General features: G+C 33.2%; 2 protein-coding genes across 4 annotated transcripts in view; one reads left to right on the forward strand and one right to left on the reverse strand.

Annotated features, from left to right (window-relative positions):
* Positions 1-21,187, reverse strand: part of LOC143198549 (ras-related protein Rap-2a) — a 134,736-nt gene that overhangs the window by 94,416 nt on the left and 19,133 nt on the right. The gene's annotated exons all lie outside the window — the stretch shown is intronic.
* Positions 308-21,032, forward strand: LOC143198333 (uncharacterized). Its single transcript, XM_076407491.1, has 18 exons — positions 308-537; positions 623-742; positions 794-950; positions 1,012-1,201; positions 5,494-5,683; positions 5,745-5,895; positions 5,970-6,136; positions 6,621-6,768; positions 6,826-7,135; positions 11,187-11,331; positions 15,199-15,336; positions 15,389-15,545; positions 15,602-15,791; positions 15,846-16,035; positions 17,778-17,925; positions 17,983-18,158; positions 18,230-18,380; positions 20,604-21,032. Exons 1-18 carry the CDS (start codon positions 346-348, stop codon positions 20,909-20,911), a joined length of 3,228 nt encoding a protein of 1,075 aa, XP_076263606.1. The 5' UTR covers positions 308-345; the 3' UTR covers positions 20,912-21,032.

A 21,187-nucleotide genomic window follows, 5' to 3' on the forward strand; every position in this document is an offset into this window, starting at 1 on the left:
TAATTGGTAACTGATTGTTTTCTGACTGAATTTTTCCTGGCCAGAAAACCCTCTGACAATAATATTGCAGAATGTCTCTTAATATTATTTACAAAAATATAATCCACCCTAAAGTTTCACAATTCAGATACTCAAAATTTTATGAAAACATTAATACAGTTACTGTAGTTATTTTTATAAATATCTGTTTCTAAAAATATAATTTGCAATCTGAATTTATTTATCCTAAATGTGCTGACAATGCATAAAAGTTATAACATGATAAAGAAGAAGGGGATAAAAGCTGGGCGTACGGGATTGGATTACCACAGAACCTATAAATAACAATAATTGCCCGCCGATTCAATGAATATGTCTTTTTCAAGTTTAGTGGTCGTTTTCGTGCTTCTCAGCAAATGGGTACACGGCGAGCCCACAGTTAAGATATCGCAAGGAACTCTTAGAGGTACTTATGGATATGATATGGACGGAAATAAGTTCCACAAGTTCCTAGGGATTCCTTATGCGAAGCCACCGGTTAAGGCTCTTCGTTTTAGAGTAAGTATTGAGGAATATCTCTTTAGAAGGAAACCATCGTTCAAGTATATAAATAAAACTATATACGAATCATTCATTATTTTAGAATCCAGAATTTCCTGAACCATGGGATGGAATATTGAATGCAACCACTGATCGACAACCTTGCCCTCAGAAAGGTTCAGGTTCAGAGGACTGTCTCTATTTGAATCTGTTCACCAGAACCGTAGGTATACTTAAATCAATTGATTCAAAATCTTAACTATATCGTTTCCAGTTACCAAGTGCATCAACTAAACCCAAGCCGGTGATTGTTTATATTTACGGAGGAGGATTCATGTCAGGGTCCTCCAATCATTTAGAAAGAGGACCCGAATTCCTCCTGAGTCAAGATATTGTTTTGGTTTCATTTACCTACAGACTTGGCCTTTTAGGTATTCCTCAACTTGTAATCAATTTAATGGAAGTTTTATTAATTAAAATTATTTGTTCAAGGATTAATAAGGTTTAAAAATGCAAGGTTAAATGTTACCGGCAATATGAGTTTCAAGGATCAGGTAATGGCCTTGCGATGGGTTCAACGGAATATTGAAGCCTTTAACGGCGACCCTAAGCAAGTAACCTTATTCGGGGACAGTTCCGGATCCGCTTCAGTTCATTATCATGTTCTGTCACCGTTAGCCAGGTAATAGAATGCGGTTTTTAAAGGTTCTTTGAAGAAGATATGTTCTTCCACGAAGCCTCTCATGAGATTTAGATTTACACAAGTTTAACATTTTCGCAAAGGATATAATAAATGGTACTTGAATAAGACAAGATCACGGGACAGGTTACTTGGTAGCTTCATCAAAAGTTTCCAGTCAAACAACGTACGGTATGGTTTAGCATTGTCGCGATCCTTTTTTATAGATTAAAAATTGATACAATATACATTACATAACAGGTCAATTGAAAAGTCCCCGGTTTAACACATAGATGGCTCTACTAGAATTACATCCATATGTTTTTTAGTTACCCCTAATCCTCAAAAGATGAGTTTATAAATTTAACAGCTGTCGGATCATTAGTTTGTGAATTATAGCATTTTGAGTGAAGCAACTTTTGTTATTGTGAAAAAAATGGATAAAAAGGAATTTCACATGTTGATTAAATATTGCTTTTTGAAGCGAAAAATACATTTGAAGCAAAAACTTGGCTTGATGCTGAGTTTCCGAAGACTGTCCCAGGAAAATCAACCATCAAGTATTAGTATACTAAGTTTAGACGTGGTGAAATGAGCACCGAAGATGGTGAACGCAGTGGACGCCGAAAAGAGGTCGTTACCGACGAAAACATTTAAAAAATCCACAAAATGATTTTGAATGACCGTAAGTCGAAACTGAATGATATAGCAGACACTCTAAAGATATCAACTGACCGTGTATATCATATCATTCACGAATATTTGTTTATGAGAAAGTTCTGTGCAAAGTGAATGCCGCGCGAGCTCACTTTTGACCAAAAACAACGACGAGTTGATGATTCGAAGCAGTTTTTGAATATGATCAAGCGTAATAAAACCGAGTTTTTGCGTCGATATGTGACAATGGATGAAGCATGGCTCCATCATTTCACTTCGAAGTACGATCGACAGTCATCCGAGTGGACTGCACACAATGAACCCATTCCGAAGCGTGGCCCAACGCTACAGTCGGCTAGCAAGGTTATGGCGTCTGTATTTTGGGATGCGCATGGAATAATTTTCATTGACTACCTTGAAAAAGGAACGACCATCAACAGCGACTATTGCATAGCGTTATTGGGCCGTTTGAATGGCGAAATCGCTGAAAAACGGCCACATTTTAAGTAAAAGAAGGTGCTTTTTCACCAAGACAATTCATCGTGTCAAAAAACCATGAATTGAGCCTCAAATTGCTTCCTCATCCACCGTATTCTCTAGATCTGGCCCACAGCGACTATTTCCTGTTCTCAGAGCTCAAAGAATGCTTGCTGGGAAGAAATTTTCATCTAATGAAGAGGTGATCGACGAAACTGAGGCCTAATTTGAAGCAAAGGACAAATCATACTACAAAAATGGTCTCGAAAAGTTGGACGGTCGCTATAGTCAGTGTACCACCCTTGAAAAGAATTATGTTGAACAAGAAAAAAACTAATTTTGCCAAAAACATGTATTTTACTATGGTAGGCCGGGGACCTTTCAGTTGATCTGTTATTAATCAAAATATATTATCAATTTTTTCAATGTTTTGTTTTGTTCACGTTTTCTAAAACTACAGATACTATCTTTCTGCAAATATGTTGAAACCGTGTCGAAAGAGCGATGTTGGTTAGTCGATCCTTTTTAACTGTTTTTCAACCTTCCGAAAGCATATGCATTGATCTGAACATGTCGTAATCATACGGTACCTGTGATGAAACGGGGTACAGCAGAACTTCCAATTTGACATATATTCTACACTACACCGCATAAATATGGCTTTGCGTCTGCTGCTCTGCGTGCTCTACTACTGTTCAATTAACATTAGTAGATAAACGGAATAACATATTTATTCGAATTTAGCTGCTTTATGGCCATTAATGTTAAATATTCATGAAATTTGTAGTTATTCTATCCCTTTGGATCGTTTTTATTGCTAATACATGTTTTAAAATTGTTTATTCATCAACTTCTAAGCTCTCTGAAGGTTATTGGTCTCTTGAGGTTTATTTTAGTTCAATAACATTTGATTCATTGCACGTGAAGACTTATATTTATTCGGCATGATCTTTCTCGTGCAAACATTTTTCTTTTGTCGCTGATATCAAAATCACCACTGGTAACTAATTGGAGCTAAAACCAAGAATTGAGATATGACAAAACATTATCACCGTATATTCTAAAAGTATTTGAAAGATGCTTTTACAAACTTACGAACTGCATAACTTATTGGCGTCAACATGGGTTTGCAACGGTTATTTGTATTTCGTTATCATTGATTTTTTCAGTTGTTACCTTATCAAGTTTCAGCAGATATTCACAAATATCTGACAACTTTTACCAGCTCAATAAAACAATATTACTTCCACACCCAATATTTTCTTTATTAATCTTCTAGAACGTTTACAATCTGCCTGTGGGCAATAGGTATTATTACATGATTTCAGTTATATAATATAACTTTCCTGACCTGTAGAAGATTACTTCAGAAAGTGATCTATTGTACAACTTTTAATCTAAGTCTTATTCTAGATACTATTCTAACTTATTTTAAAGTCTATCCTAACTTATTCTAAAAACTATTCTAGAGATTATTAAATTTTCCTCTATGTGTCTATTAATCAGTTCGTATAATAGTTTGCGTTTGAGCCTACGCACTTCATTGTCATCGCTCACATTTAACTGTTTGACGAGTGCATTAGGATGCACTAATAGTCTTTCAGAGTAATTCACACTAACACTCCCAATCGCAATCATTATGGGTTCTATGGGGTATCGCGGACAATTAGTTTGTTGAACACGTAATATGGGGCATCGTCGATGACTCGCAACAGTTTATTCTGGAACCTCTGCAGGATATTTATGTTAGATTTACTAGTAGTACGCCATCGTTCAATACCATATACCCAAATGGGCCTAAGTATTAACTTATACAGTAAAACCTTGTTATCTAATGATAATTTAGATTTACGCCCTATCAGCCAGTACATTTGGTTTAGTTTAAGCCCAAGCTTTATGTGTTTTGTCACTATATGTTTTTTCCAAGTCAGACGTCGATCGAAATGCATTCCCAAATATTTAACGTTGTCTGCGTGCGGAAGTTTATGATTATTCAATTTTACTGAGTGACATGTTCTTCTATAAAGGGTGAATGTCAAATGCGTAGATTTTGTGTAATTTGATGTGATACGCAACGTTTTCAACTACAATTCGACTATATTAAGGTGGATCCTCGTGTGATGATAATACCGCTGTATCGTCAGTATATGTTGCAACAATAGTGTTTCAAGAACACTACCCTGCGGAACACCTGAATATATCCGGTGTAGGTCAGTGTATTCGCCACCCTGTTTGACAATAAAATGTCTGTCTGTGAGGTATGATTTGAGCAGTTGAAAGAGCGTATGAGGCATGTGCTTTTTCAATTTAACATGCAGTCCAGTGTGACACATCTTGTCGAAGGTCTGAGAAATATCGAGAAATGCAGCGGAGCAATATTTTTTATCGTTAAAGTTATTGTTAATTTACTTGACTACTCTATGTATTTGTTGTAAGCCAAATTGATGCTCTGGAATATTTTTAATATTTTTCTCCTCTTCGATTATTTTGAGAGTTGATTGAACTTGTTTTCAAGCTTAATGTATAAATTTTTGAATAATTTTGAGATCTGATTTTTTCCCAGGTTTAAGGATCATGATAATTTGACCCACTTTCCAAGTGTTAGGAAAGTAATTAAGTCTTAGCATGGCATTAAATATGAATGTTATTAATTTGATGCACTTTCCTGACAGCTCTTTTAAGATTATTCTAGTTATGAAGTCAAAACTTATAATTTCTTTATGTATTGTTTGTTTTACTTCCTTAACAGTAAATTTCTCATGTGGCAGATCCATTTGAAACGGAGTGTTAAGATAGTCAATTATGTTATTTTCTTCAGTTGCTGATATTTGAGACGGGTGTGGATTAAATACTCTCTTTAAATGTTTAGAAAAAACGTCAGCTTTATCTTTATCACTAAAAGGTATTGTTATCAATTTTAATGGCTGGATTATGTTGTTGAGGTTTTTTATTTTTTTTTGTTTCCAAAGAGAGTATCCCATTGCGTCAGTTGGCGTTAAGATTTCTAAATAGTTTTTAATTCCTAGATTTTGTTCCTTTTTTATCAACTCCTTTGTGGCAAAAATGGCATCATAACGTAAAAAAGTTCTTTTGCCAACTTATTCGACTAGATTAAATGGGTGAATAAATAATATGAAACAAGAAAAAATAAAATATTGCAGGGGCTTGTTTAGTAAAGCTATCATGTTAAGCGGATCGGCTCTAACTGGCTGGGGAGATGTTCAGGATATTAACCCCGTCGCAATTGCACAGCTACTTAATTCCAGTATAAATAATGAACTAGAAGCATACAGGTTTTTCATGGAATCACCGGCATCTGTTATAGTTAGTCTTCAAGACTCACTAGCGTTGGTATATATTTAAAATATGCTGTATAAATATTTTATAATTACATATAAACATACAATTCCAGTTGAGGACCACTGAAGATAACCTGGGCAATCTTGGTTTAGTGTTAGAGAGGCAATCGCCTTCTGCTTTCATGTATAAAAGGCCTATTGATATTATTAGATCTGGTAATTACACTCAAGGACCGTTACTTATAGGTTATGAGAGTAGAGAAGGTATGATGCCAATTATACTTTCAATAAGTTCTCTGAAATCTCGTGCAATTATTATGTTTTATTTATGGTTTAAGGTATTCTATTTAATTACTTCCTAAAGGTCGAAAATCGAACAATCCAGGCAAAAGATTTTCTCCAACCAAAAGTGGATTTTCGAAATGAAAAAATAAGGCAGTACTACGTTAAAAGAATTCAGGATCTCTATTTCTCAGGGCCCAATTTAGAAGACAATATTATATCTGTAAGTATATATATCGTACATTTGATCTCTGAAACACCAAGATTAATCTTGATTCGTCATCTGTTTCGCATAAACACGGTTTATTTTTGGCGAATTTAAGGTTATATTGTTTTTTATTTTTTGAGATATTTTAGTGACCGTGTCCATACTAATTTAAAGTGCAGCTGCAAGGCCCAACAATTTTTTCAATAAAAGCCGCGGCGATTTAAAATTCTTTAAAACAAAGCGTTAAAACAACGTTTGCCGGTTTATAACCCGTAATTATAATATTTTGAAGAATTTTCAGAAGTTTGACAAACCGACAACTTTGTCAAGCTCATACCGTTACATGTTCGAACTTCTCTAACAGCATTTTATTTCTTTTTAAATAGAATAAAATGACAAGGATAATATTGTCTGACTGTAAAACGAATTTACAACTTTAGACAGACATATATTAGCACTTATGTCACTTCTATTTTGAATCGACTATATTTAATTTTAGGTAATGTCAGATTCGTATTTTGTGGCCGGACTTATTGGTACTGCTCAAAATCATGCCCTTACATCAAACCATCCTGTGTATCTGTACAAAAGTACTTTGGACACTAGCCTCAATTACATTAAGAACCTCTTCAAGTTAACAAATCTTGGTAAAATTAATTTACTTAGATTACATTTTCTTAATGAGCTAACCTCTTTTAATGCAGGCTGTTCTCACGGTGACGATCTAGGATATATCTTTAATACTAATGTTTCACCGGAAATTCGACCCGGCAGCGTAGAAGACATCAGTAGAAGACGTTTGGTGAAGATGCTAGCAAATTTTGCAAAATACGGTAATCCCACTCCCAGTATTGACGATGTTGGGATAGTTTGGCCACCAATAACTTCAAATAAATTAAATACGTTGAACATAGATGTGAATTATTCTCTCTTGGTGAATCCGGAATATAACAGGATGTTACTATGGAGAGATATGTTTAATGAAAGTAATAATACGTACAATTACTTGTTTACGTAAAATAATCTAAAATGAAACAAAATATTAAGAATACTTATGATTTATTAATGGAGTTTTCTTCAGTAAGCAAACAACCAGTCCGCCTCTTTTCTTTTGCCTCAAAAATTATTTTTAGATTTTACGATTGTAGTCAAGTCCATGTCTTCACAGCGATGTTTTGATAATAATATAATGGTGAATGAATAATCGGTTCTCTGTCAATTTTATTCGTTTCAGTATCCAGCTCCCCATTACGTTCAGTTTTTATTTGATTGATTTGATTGTTTTAACTTCAGTTTGTTAATATAAATGCATCTTTCATCCAGATCACATAGTTATATAAATGTTCTTAACACAGTGAGAGTGAATTGAGAAGTACAGTGATATCAGAATAACTTAACAAGGAATTATAAAATGGAAATACAGCAACGAAAAATACAAGAGGAAACCGCAATAAGGTCAATATATTCTCCAATGAAATACATTACTTTATGGCATACTCCAGGGGATAGCACTACATAAAAATTGCGCCTAGAACTCTACCTCAAACTATTTTGACTGTGTTCATCTGTATCAACTATAATTAACATTATTCTTGTTTCATTGTTTTATTTATATTAGTACTGTATTATATGTCAAAATAAACTAAAAGTAAAATTCTAAGCTGCGCCCTACTGACGTCACACAATTTTATGTCATGAATAAAAAAGCAAAGCCTGTTCATATCTAAGTTCTCATGTAAAAAAAGTAAGCAATTTATGCCAGTTGAGTAGTTTAAAAAATTGAGAATGATAGAAGGAGAAATCAATAACTGTTTTGAAGACTATTAAACATATGAAAACATAACCCATTTAAATTATTTTAAATTTGATAATCGATAATATTCCTTACTAATCTAGTTATGATATCACCACATTGAATCATAATTGGATAAACCAATTTTTAATAATATTTATTAATTAAAACAGATTAAAAAGATAAAAGTTATCAATACCAATGTCAGGCCATAAAATTGTTATCAACAGGTCTCAAGAGCCCCTATTATTATCCATCGATAATGAGTAATATTTGTTTTTTTTTATGTTTTATAATTAAGATAACATTGTAAGTAATATAATTGATAATTGTCTACTAAAGAGGGACATTTACGTTAACTAAAAACCTGGTGGAAGTTATTCAAACTACTCTACTAATCTATTCCTATTTCAACTACATCTCTGATATTTATGATATTAAATATTATTAAACAAATTAACATAATAGACATTCAATAATTATCGGTTGAAATTTGCATTTGCAATCAATCAATAATTTGCTTTACATTACTTATAAAGGCTGTCACATGGTTATTGCTGAAATTCATGTTATAAATGGTTAATTATCAGGCCTATAAATTAAAGGATTATTTTAAAGGATTCACAATAGATGGTTTTACTGTGTATTAAATCGCGTACAAGGGTACAATTGTAACCAAGATTTTATTGAAGCCCCACTGACAAACTTCACTTTGTGTCATTTCGTCGACCAAAAAGTTGTGTTGTGTGTGACAAGAATTTCAGTTATACAATTTTCACTTTCATGCTTTATCTATTTCAATATATGGGTACTGGGCTCACTTTGGATACGCTTTTAAATGTAGTGGTTTTGACACCGAAGACAAAGAACGGTTTAGACAGGCAAAAATAATTGGAGACGAGATTTGAAGGAAATACTCGATGATTGTTCAGGATATCAGAGAGATAAATTAGAAACATCGTTAAATATATTTATAAAATTCTTATATTTATTTACCAAAATATCGTTCTTATAACATCTGCCTTTCTATAGCTTTCTAACGGTATTTTGGGTCTCTCTGGCAGAAAATGTATTGCCACTGCCTGGCCTCTTGTTTACTTGGGAAAGAAAAACCCTTATAAGTGGACTATTGATTCCAAGAAAAGTTGATTGTCTAATTCTGTATAGTTTCAGAATAGATGTGACATACACACCACCTTAAATAGGGCAAATCAAGAGGTTCTTAACCATATTACACGCTTTAAATAACTTCACAGACGCATACTACGTAATCCCGAATGAACAATTCGGTTTCCGTGCCTAATATGTAAGCCTTCATCAAGTTGCCTGCGTGGCAGCAACAATCCACCAGGCATTAAGAAAAGAGTCAAACACCTGGAGCCATCTTCTTAGATGTCTCCAAAGCTTTCGATCAAGTATGGCACCACATTCTAATATTCCTAATGACCTAATCTCCCTGATGGACTCATACTTGGACGGTAGGTCCTTTCAGGTGAGGATCGGAGACGTAGTTTCCCCTCATAAACAGATTTCCGCAGGAGTCCCGCAAGTTGCTCCACTAGCCCCAGTCCTATTCAACCTCTATAGGGCTGATTTCCTACTCCATAAACATTCCCACACAGCATTTTATGCAGATGATACCGCTTTTTTCACAACCGGTTATAGTCCCAACTCTATTCGCAACAGATTTCAAGACCAGCTGAACCAGGCGATTGCGTGGTACAAATTCTGGCGGCTGCGGATAAACCCGAGCAATACTAAGGCTATTCTTGTCATCATGGAATAAGAAAAAAAGATTCGCAACCATTCACAAAACATTCATGAAAGTACTCATGAAAATATTCACGACTAGTTATTCATCAAGCTTGTAAAATAAGACCGATCTGTATGATCGAAGACAATTCGAGTATCTTATAGTGTTGCACTGTATTGTAACTGGATACATAAATAATATAAGTAATTAGGAAACTGTTTACTTTTATATCGATTCAATATGGTATTTCTATCCGGATGGCAGTAGCAGATAAATCAACAATGGTGATACGTATAAAATGCAACAATATCATGCAGAATTTTTGTAAGTAAAACATGAAACAATTTCCAATGGTTTTAGAAATATTACGATAACCCAAAGTGTAAAAAAAATCAGGGGACATTTTGGTGATTGTATCACTATCAAAGGCAGAGCAGAGTATCCATGGTTCCAAGTTAATGCTCTGTATTTGGCAGCACCAGCTTGTTGTTGTATACTATGAGCCTAATAAAACTATTAATGAGAATCTCTATTATGATTCTCATGAAGACCTTAAAATGGGAAGTGATACCGTCTTCTCCAGACCTTGCCCCTTCTGATTACTATTTATTCCGATATGTGAATAGAGACCAACCTGAGTAACGTTTCATTTATTATGAAGATATCTAAAAATGGGTCAATTCCTGAAATTGCTGAAATTGCTAAAATTGCCTGAAAGGTTGATTAACAGTGTAGTGACCTTGAGGCATGTCGAATTTTACATAGTGGAATAACGGTCTACAAAATACTCAGAAACATCCCAGATGTTGAACACGGGCGGGGTGCCAACAGCGCCAACTAGAACCCGATAACGAATAGCTGGCACTCCCTATACGTTTATCTGGGATGTTATTGAAGGGTATTTCTATTCATCAGAACTCGGCCATCGTTTGGTTCAGACGTGCCACCATCGACTGTCCAAGCCTCGTCTCCAGGTAACACCGCTACCGTTTTATCTATTTTGTATTTTCCACATTTTTATATTACTTCAATAAATAACGGTCACATAATGTAAACACCACTGTTTCATTTCGTTTTACCTCCATTCACCGAGCCATCTAATTTACCCTAAAGACAGTACTTCAAATAAAATACATTGTACCGAATTTTCACAATAAATCTTAAAATTTAAGAAAAATCCTAACTTATAGACCCAAATCTTATCTAAAGCAAATGATTTAGATTTGATTGTTGTAATCTAAAACAAAAGATATGTAAATCCGTATTCTAATTTTAGTTATACCAAACAAACCGTAATCAAAGAAACATTAAAAGATGTTTTCGGCGTTGTTGTTTTATCGAATGTCGACCGATAAGTAATTGCTATTAAGTTTAATTCGTACATATGTCAAACTAAACAATTTATAAACGTGAACATAGTCTTACTTTAGATTAGATACAATTTATCTTGCGTGTAACATATAAGCGATGAAATTAGTCTCCTTAGTACGAGTGGTAAAAGTTCGGAGAGCATCGCCATAAGTAAACGGCAACATGAGCGAAATCGTTAAAACTCTACAGGGTGATTTAAAAGGTGTTAAGAAAGTTGATCTGGACGGTAATCAGTTCTACGAGTTTCTGGGCATACCCTACGCTAAAGCCCCAGTGGGCGACTTACGATTTAAAGTAAGAACGAGATGATTTTTTTTATTAATTACATCATACATTAAATATGCTTCGTAAATTCATTTACAAATTAATTTATTACTACTCTTCTGTTGCATTTACGTTAAAACACAAGCTACGCGAGTACAGGATTAATACATCACTAACCTACTTAAACTAAAGCTAAAAATACACTTATACTAGTTCGTGAGGTTTGGTTCGCTTCACTCTTCTGCATTCCCGCCTGTTGTCCACACTAGCTCTATTGTTTTCACGTTGCCGTGATTTAACATCCTTATATCAGGATTTGAGGCGAAATCTTGGATCTCTCAGTGCATCCATTTGATTTCGAGGTCATCGTGCAGTTTTCCTTTGGTTAAGTAGCGATAAGCGTTGGTAATTGATCGTAGAACTTTGTTTTGGGTGCTTTGGGTTACTAGTTGGTTGGATGTTTTAGTGCAATCCTATATCCCATAGTCCCAAATTGACTTTATAATTGACTGATAAACCAATCTCTTTAATTTTAGGTCAAGTTGAGAGCACATTCCGGCTAACCAGCACAGTTGATTGACTTTAAATCTAATCTACTCTGATTTTTGCCTAACATGATGTTTCTAGTTTAACCTATCATCGAGATATATTACGAGGTATTTGGCTGATTCTGTTTGAGAAATCAGGCATCCGTCAAGTGATATAATTAGGTTCTTGTCATTTCGCCACAGCGCAAAGTTAGCACAGACAGATTTGGAGCTATTAAGCTGTATTTTCCACTCTCTAGTCCATATGTAGGTCTTGTTCACCGCTACTTGTACCTCTTCTAGATAAAGATATATAACATTCTAAGATAACTTTCCCCTAGATAAAGATATATATTTTGCCATGATTACTGTGTCATCGGCAAATGTTCCAAATACTGTCTCTTTTGTTGTGTGTTGTGTGTTGTGTTGTGTTTTGGTATGCCTAAATGTCATACCCGTTGTTGTGCACTAGGTCTGTTTTCGAGTAGTAATTTCGAAATCCAAACTGAGAATAAGTTAACAGCGAGTTCTCAAATAATTCATATCGCAGGTAGCAGCGAAATAGGCCTGTAAGATACAAATTTTTCTACCGATTTGTCAGATTTTTAAGCATAATTTTTCATCCAACCTTAAAAAATTCAGGAACATGCTTCAGTCTGAAACAGGCGTTGAATATATATATATATATATATATATATATATATATATATATATATATATATATATATATATATGTAAACATGATGACGGCTTTCATGGCGGTTCTTTCAGTAACCCAGATGAAATATTATCAATTCCAAGAACTTTTTTAGGAGATATGAAAATATAATTGTTATTTAATTATTGTGTATCTTAATTATTTTGCGATAATTTTATTAATTTTATTGCGATCAATGGCGTAAATTACTAATTTGTGGCTTTCTGCATAGTCGATTATGATTTTTTGGAACAAATTCAAACCAAATATTATCGATACATTTAAGTTAACGAACGTCATTTAAGTAATTTACTTTTTCTTATCTTTATCTTTAATCTACTTACTATCTCACTCTAGTAAATTAGCACTAATAAAATATTTGTTTTATCTTAATTTGCTACGATTTTAAAATTGTAAAGTACTTATTCTTCAACAGAAACTTTGGGCTTAACATCTATGTAACTGTTTTTAATGCGCACTGAGTTTTTGTAATAACTTCGCTGAACTAGATCAAGTGGTTCAACTTTCTTTAATATTCTCACAAAACTATCACTGTCTAGGAGCTTAGACAACATTAACACTAACGAGGCCTCTTTTCATGTCTTTGAGTATATTCCTTGATAACAATTTCTACTTTCAGATACTTTATATTGCAGAATTTTAACACCAGGGGTAATGACAATATATTTGGCTGCATTTCTACTTGTTGATTTATATGTAATGGCTGGTGCTTGATTATTTTGTTGGGAAAATAACTATGCGTCGATTTATTTTGATGAGCCTGATTTTCCTGTTCAGCGTTGTATTTAGACAATAACTAATTTTCGGTTAATTAAGTATTATTACCTTGAATGGCTAGGATTGTCCAAGTCCAAGTGCCTGCACCCATAATTTATGAACTTTTGTTCTTTGAGCCCAACCTAAAGCTTGATTAAAAACATTTATAACAATGTGAATATTTTAATCGCTCCCACTGTCTATATCTTCCTCTTTATTATCCATCTGCTTATCTTCGTTCTATAAATTAATATTAGCTGAAGTACAAGCAATGTTAAAATTAACCTCCCCCCCCATCAGTGGAAAATAGTTGTATACACATATACCTGTTAATTAATAACTTAAGATAGTTATAAAGGTTTTAGCCCAGGAATTTCAGTGTCATCATGCCACATAATAGCCTTTGAAAGTACTTGATATTAACACTTCAAGATGTAATTTATACAATTCAGTAGTTACTTCAGCAACAGTTATATTTTATTGAGGGTTGTCCTTCAATACAAAATATCTTTTATAATCTTTTATAATCAGTTCTTTCATTATAATTTCTTAATACTTTTTATCTGAACATCCTTCATCATTTAATCCTGCAATTGCCTTGCAATCTATATTGATCACGACCACACCCATTATATTAAATTCTCTTCAATTTTTGACTAGCTTTAATTTAAAAAATTAAAAATTCCGTATTTTTTATATGCCGATGATTCGGTGTATTTAATAAACTAGACTTTTTTAATTAATACTCAATATTTGATAACTTTGCGGTAACAACCTCTCCATATACAAATTTAACATTTGAATTTTAATCTTTTGATGATAAGATAAGAATAATTTTAGAAATAAATGGGATACCTAGCAATGATGTCACCTTCAAAATCTAAACAGGATTAGGGCAAAGCGAAAGTATAGCCCTGTTTAAGAAATAACTATATTTGATATATTGTTATTTCTTAGAAAAAAAATTATCAACCGTAATAACAACCGTAACAAAATAAAGTACTTCAGTAGAAAAAATAAAAATCAGAGGAGTAATAAAAATAAGCAGCCGTAGAAATAAAGATATTAAGTGAGAAGAAAAGACCTCAATACTAGGTCAGTCCAAGGGAGACAACTGAGTATATGGATTTTCTTACAACATATGTAGAATATAATACTATACAAATACAAATCAGGATGCGACCTAAGATAACTTGGGATTAAGATATTAGGGACATACTGCAAGAGATGAAAAACACCAACTGAATCAACAACACTGAGCAGAGACAGAAAAAATGGAAGGAATTTATACTCGGAGCAAGGAAAACCACCCAACATAACTGCATAAATCAATCTGCTTCACTTAGTAGTACAATAAATTAGTTATATAAATTGTTGAAGTTCCTACGGAAACAAAAAGACCAGCTACTTATTTATTTCATACAGCTTCACATAGTTAATGAAGACGATAATATAGGTTAAGATCAAGGTTCTGATATAACGGAATTTCCAAAAAGATAACGATGTCGTAAAGCATCTGGTGAAACTGAATCAGTATATAAACTACTCGTATTTGGAAAACCATTAATTAAGCAGGCAATAACATAACAGTTGCAATAATAAAAGACGCAGAAGGAATATACTAAATGAAGATCAGAAACCGTACAAACCCACCCAATTACCAATTGCTCCGTTCTTTGCAAAACTCTGTTAAAGAACTCAAATAACGCTTTAAATAACAGATAACTCTCAAAACATCCACGGTAAATAAATATTGAGATCAAAAGATTGTCGACTAAATCGAATCAAATACCATTAATTAGTGTATAAATTATTTTCGAAAAACATGAAAAAACTGGCGTTATCTTTTCCCTAGACCTTTGTTGTTAAACCGCATTAATGTATCAATTTTTACAGGAATGCCAACCACCAGAAACATGGGTGGGAATTCGAGACGCTACAACTGAAGCTGACTGTTGCTACCACAGAGACTCCTTCACCAAACAGAATATTGGATCCGAGAACTGTTTAACACTAAATGTTTTCACAAGAGAGGTATTTCCTTATAAATATATTTTATAATTGTATTCGAACGTCGATTTTATAGCTTCCTGACCAATCGGACAGTTTAAAACCTGTTATGGTGTGGATCCATGGCGGCGCCTTCCTCACTGGCAGTAACACAACTAAAATCTATGGCCCCGAATTTCTTCTGACTGAAGACGTAGTTCTGGTAACGATTAATTACCGTCTAGGAATTTTAGGTAACTTCGTATCGCCGTTCATCGCTCTTTCAACTAATACAGATTTCCATTTTTAGGATACCTTAGACTAAACGATCCCCAGCTTCATGTCAGCGGGAATATGGGTTTCAAGGATCAAGTTGCCGCTCTCCGATGGGTGAAAAACAATATTATACAGTTTAATGGAGACCCAAACAACGTAACCATCTTCGGCGAGAGTGCTGGAGGAGCGTCCGTACACTATCACATCCTATCTCCACTTTCCAGGTTGGTTATTAAAATTCAAGCGATAATTAACAGTAACAATATCTTCTCATTTAGTGGTCTGTTTCATAAAGCTATACTGCAAAGCGGAGTTGCTTTAAATCCTTGGGCTGATGATTCTTATCACAACGCTGTAACTATCGCGAAATTTAGAAATAAAAACATCGACACTGAAGCGGAAGCTCTAGCTTATCTCAAGGGATTATCTGTTGAGGAACTGTTAAGCTTACAAGAAGAGTATATGGAGGTAAATACACTAATTTTTAATATATATGTTGTACAATTTATAATAGGTCTATAATTGGCCGTTAGTGACACTTTTCAAATATATTACTCAAGGTTTTACTTCAGAAAAAGTTCTCCAGCATTCCCAAATATCAAACGAAATAAGGAAATATATTTAACAGGTTTGTTTTAAGGATTTACCATCTTAAGGATCAGTTAGAGTGATAAATCATTATACTATATAACTAGCGTACGTCACAAACGTTGTCCCGTCTGATTATTGAATGGAATAGTTTATTTTGATGAAAAAAAATCATTAAAATTACAAATTCAGGTTCATATCATATCCAAATCATGCTAGATATATTACAAATTCCAGATTTATCAGGACAATATAGAAAGAAAATTGTTAACGATTAACTATTACACATTATAACTGAATAAGATAAACGACTCGTTTTTATTTTTGAAAATTTAAAATGATCAAAAATTAAAAAAAAGTGGAACCATATTGCAGCGATACCTTTCAGATTTTATTGGTAATCTACATCATCCTTGGTTTTACTCAAATACATACAAAAAAGTGCGAGCAATTTAAGGAGAGTTCTGTAACATACAGAATAATTATAATAGGCGTAGGAAAAAGATATTCATCATTCGCTTTGACCACCACCAAGTGATCCACTTTTCATTGTCGGTCATCATCTAATTTAGAAATAAGTCGATTTTGTTGCGATTCATCAGCTTGGTTGCAACCAACCTGCTACCTGTGTGTGTTGTAACATAACATAACAACACTCATTGATATTAAATCGTATATAACAAATGCTTCTATTATATTTTTTGTATGTAATACTTGTGTTAATTGTGAATGATATAACGCCATAATTGTTTGATAACGTATCACTTAATTAAATGTAATTAAAAAACAACTATTGTACGATAAGCATATTTTTTATATATTGTCATTACATTATCACATTTACATGTTTAAATATTTGGAGATAATAATTAATACGATACATATAATAAAAGATGAATAAAGATGAAAAGATAAATATGATGTTTCGAAAACAGTATATAACGTAATCATTTAGTAACAACAAAGACGTATTTATTTCTAAGCAATATTATTAAAATTCATGATGATATAATGTAATGTAATTTAAAATAAATAAGTTAACTCGAAAGAAATTCATTCAAATTGCTTTTGTACAGGGTATCCATTGGGAAAATTAATACAGTGGATAGGCAACATAAAATGAATTCTCTGGAACATAGTTCATCGTGTTGCTAATGCGTATGTATTGAACAGTTTTTATTTCAAGTCTTTTAGGTTATATTTCTGTTTATAAAGCGTATATGCAACAGCATCCATGATAATCATAGTATTTACAAAACATAAAACATCATCGTCGAGCCAGAATAATGGAAGAAGAATAAGACGCAGAACTTCAAACTCACTTAAGTAACACTGTTAACTTTATAACGCTAATCTGCGAAATAATTGGTGCAATGGTTATAGAATCTGAATAATTTATTACTTTAAGAATGTGATATGATCTGCCCGTCTGCCTCATTTTCAGTAATGGTGGCTCAACACCTTATTATTAAATAATATTGGGTATGTGTGTTAGATGCTCACAATATCTTACCCATCCCCTATATTTTCATACCCTAACGACCATTAGATGTTTTTAGTAAATCGTACAATATTCTCCGATGCCTGTGATCAATTCTGTGAAATTATTCTCAAATTTTCAGCAAATTGAAAACAATACAATAAGACCGTTTGGTTTAGTTATCGAGGGAGATCATAACACGTCTTTCATGCCTCACAGACCAATCGACATTATCCTCTCGGGAAATTACAATAAGGTTCCGATCATTATCGGATACAATAACAGAGAAGGTAAACGCAAAACCAACACTAAATCCATATCCAATAACTCCAGTTTCGTTTTTCCAGGCATCCTATTCAACGCATTCACCAAAATGTCAAATAGCGGTACGAAAGTGGGACCGCAGGACTTCATCCCTTACAACGTCAATTTTAAGGGTAACCGGGCTTTGAAGGACAGTTACGTAGCTAAACTAAAAAATATGTACTTCCAGAGTGAACACGAAGATGACAACTACATTTCTGTAAGGAAATATCAAACTGTTAATTAAAACAACAGAACATATATTTGAATGTACTTCTTCTTGTGCCACAGATAATAGGAGATGCTTGGTTCGTTGTTGGAATAATTGGTGCCGTTCGAAATCATGCTCAGACATCGCCGTTTCAAATTTATTTCTATAAACTGAACTTGGATACGAAACTTAATGTGTTGAAGGCGTTTGTTAACTGTTCAGATGTTCCTGGTAAGTTTTTGTTATAGTTAATCAATTAACAGGTCAATTGAAAAGACCCCGGCCTAGCACATAGATGGCGCTATTAGAATTAAATCCATATGTTTTTCAGTTAGCACTAACCCTCAAAAGGTGCATGTATAAATGTGACAGCTGTCGGATCATTAGTTTGAGAATTATAGCATTTTGAGTGAAGTAACTTTTGTTATTGTGAAAAATGGATAAAAAGTAATTTCACATGTTGATTAAATGTTGCTTTCTGAAGCGAAAAATACATTTGAAGCAAAAACTTGGCTTGATGCCGAGTTTCCGAAGACTGTCCCAGGAAAATCAACCATCAAGGATTAGTATACTAAGTTTAGACGTGGTGAAATGAGCACCGAAGACGGTGAACGCAGTGGACGCCGAAAAGAGGTTGTTACCGAAGAAAACATTTAGAAAATCCACAAAATGATTTTGAATGACCGTAAATTGAAACTGAATGATATAGCAGACACTCTAAAGATATCAACTGATCGTGTACATCATATCATTCACGAATATTTGTGTATGAGAAAGCTCTATGCAAAGTGAATGCCGCGCGAGCTCACTTTTAACCAAAACATTTTCATCGAATGAAGAGGTGATCGCTGAAACTGAGGCCTATTTTGAAGCAAAGGACAAACCGTACTACAAAAACACAAAAATGGTATTGAAAAGTTAGAGGGTCGCTATAAACAATGTATAACCCTTGAAGGGAATTATGTTTAATAAAAAAATAACAATTTTGGCAAAAAAATGTGATTTACTATGGTAGGCCGGGTACTTTTCAATTAACCTGTTAGTACTGTTCAAATAATATGAACGGCCTTCACTCAGCATCATATATAGATTTATCAAATATTAGAGCTGTTCGATTATAAGTTAATAAAATATATAGCCCGTTAAATAAAACAGTGAACTCACTCACTCGAAATATTGCCTCATCGCCTTTAGGTTCATTTTGGCTTTGACATATAATAAAATTCTAATGTACATAAGATAATGAAATCAAAATAATGTTACAAAATATAATTTATTTTAATATTATAATACATCTAATGCATATATTGTCGAAGGACTTAAACTACAGGTAATTATACGGTCGTTATAGTTAATAGGTGCGTATTTTATGCATTAATATCTCTGGAATTCCTTAAGCATATAAATAAGAATTGTACATCCAAGTAAACTATTTTATTTCCATCAGAGAATATATTTGCCTTTTTACGCTTAGTTCTTGTTTCTGTCATTGCAGTGTTTTTTGTCAAGTCATTTTGATATCAATGTATTTCTCCTTATTGTCTTCTGTTACTGTGTACTTTTTTTTGATAAAATTAACAATATCGCTGCATTTTCCCTAAAACATTTATTACATCTGCAGAACAGTTAGATATTCTTTCTCTCCTCACACATTCTAAACAAATGCTCATGTATATTCTGAACAATTACACATACTAAAATCACGCCACTTTGTGTAAAAATGAGAAAATCTTAAAAGGCAGTTATGTTGGCAAGCAGACACAGGTGGATACCCAAAGAACGAGTTCCTAGAATAATTTTAAAACTGGAAATGATATATCGATAGTTACAACATTACATTTTAATAGGAATATTACAATAACATTTTGAAAATATTCCGTTTAATTTCTCTGTAATTTTTTTAACATACGTCATTCTAAGGATGCAGGAAAAATATCGATATTTTTGGCTGATATATCGATATATCAATATTTTTTTCGCCGATATTTCTCGAAATTTTTTCAGAATAGATTAAATATAATTTTTAAAAACCTTTTAAATCGGTACCTTTTATCAGGTTATAAAAAGGTTTATCAAAACTATCGTTACTCTTTAAGAGATTTAGAAAAAAAAATATTTTTAGGCCAATATTTTACTATTTTTCTTTTTTCTTAGAAATATCGATATATTTTTTTGTAAAATATCGATATTCTTTATATTTATTGCAGAAGTATATCGATATTTTTTTCCTCCGATACATCGATATATCGATATTTTTTTTTAAATATCGAAAACGTTATATCGATAGTTTTTTTAAATATTGATATATCGAAATATCGATATTTTTTTCGGTGGCCAACATCCCTACCTCATACCAATTTGTTTAATACTAAACCTTTTTTTTTGATAAATAGGTTAGTTTGAAAACTCATGGAATCTCATCTTGAATTAACGGTCAGTTTTTTTTATTTTCAGGTTGTTCGCATGGCGACGACATAGGATACCTTTTCAAGAGCGCAATGACCCCACCGATCGAACCTAACACAATAGAAGAGCTTAGTCTGAGGAGGATTTTGAGACTCTGGTCCAATTTCGCGGCCTATGGGAACCCGACGCCCGAAGAGAGCGAATTGGGAGTAACTTGGAAACCAGTCATGGCGCGTCAACTTAACACCTTAAACATAGGGGAAGATTTAACTTTAGAAATTAATACGGATGCGAAAAGGGTTGATTTATGGAGAGAGATATACAGCCAATCTCCGTCTACTTCCAAATATTTATAAGCCTCCTTTTGTAATTTTGATTTACACGGGATAGAATTTTGTATTGTTCCAGATGTCGTTCTAAAAGTTCAACAAACCGAAGTTCTTTAATCAGTGATGATATAAAACTTAAATAACAATATATTAACTTTTCTCTACCTTGTGTATGACAATAAATGTTGTCTCAAAAAATGTTTGTTTGATAAATTCTATATATATAATCTATCCCATAAAACATCTAATGTTCGTCATCAAAGTTTATGACGTCAGCACGTCGCAATGTTGCCGCACCTAACT

This window comes from Rhynchophorus ferrugineus, unplaced genomic scaffold (assembly GCF_030347505.1).
Source record: "Rhynchophorus ferrugineus isolate W39M unplaced genomic scaffold, kcgeb_rfMv2 rfM6, whole genome shotgun sequence".
Taxonomy (NCBI): domain Eukaryota; kingdom Metazoa; phylum Arthropoda; class Insecta; order Coleoptera; family Curculionidae; genus Rhynchophorus; species Rhynchophorus ferrugineus.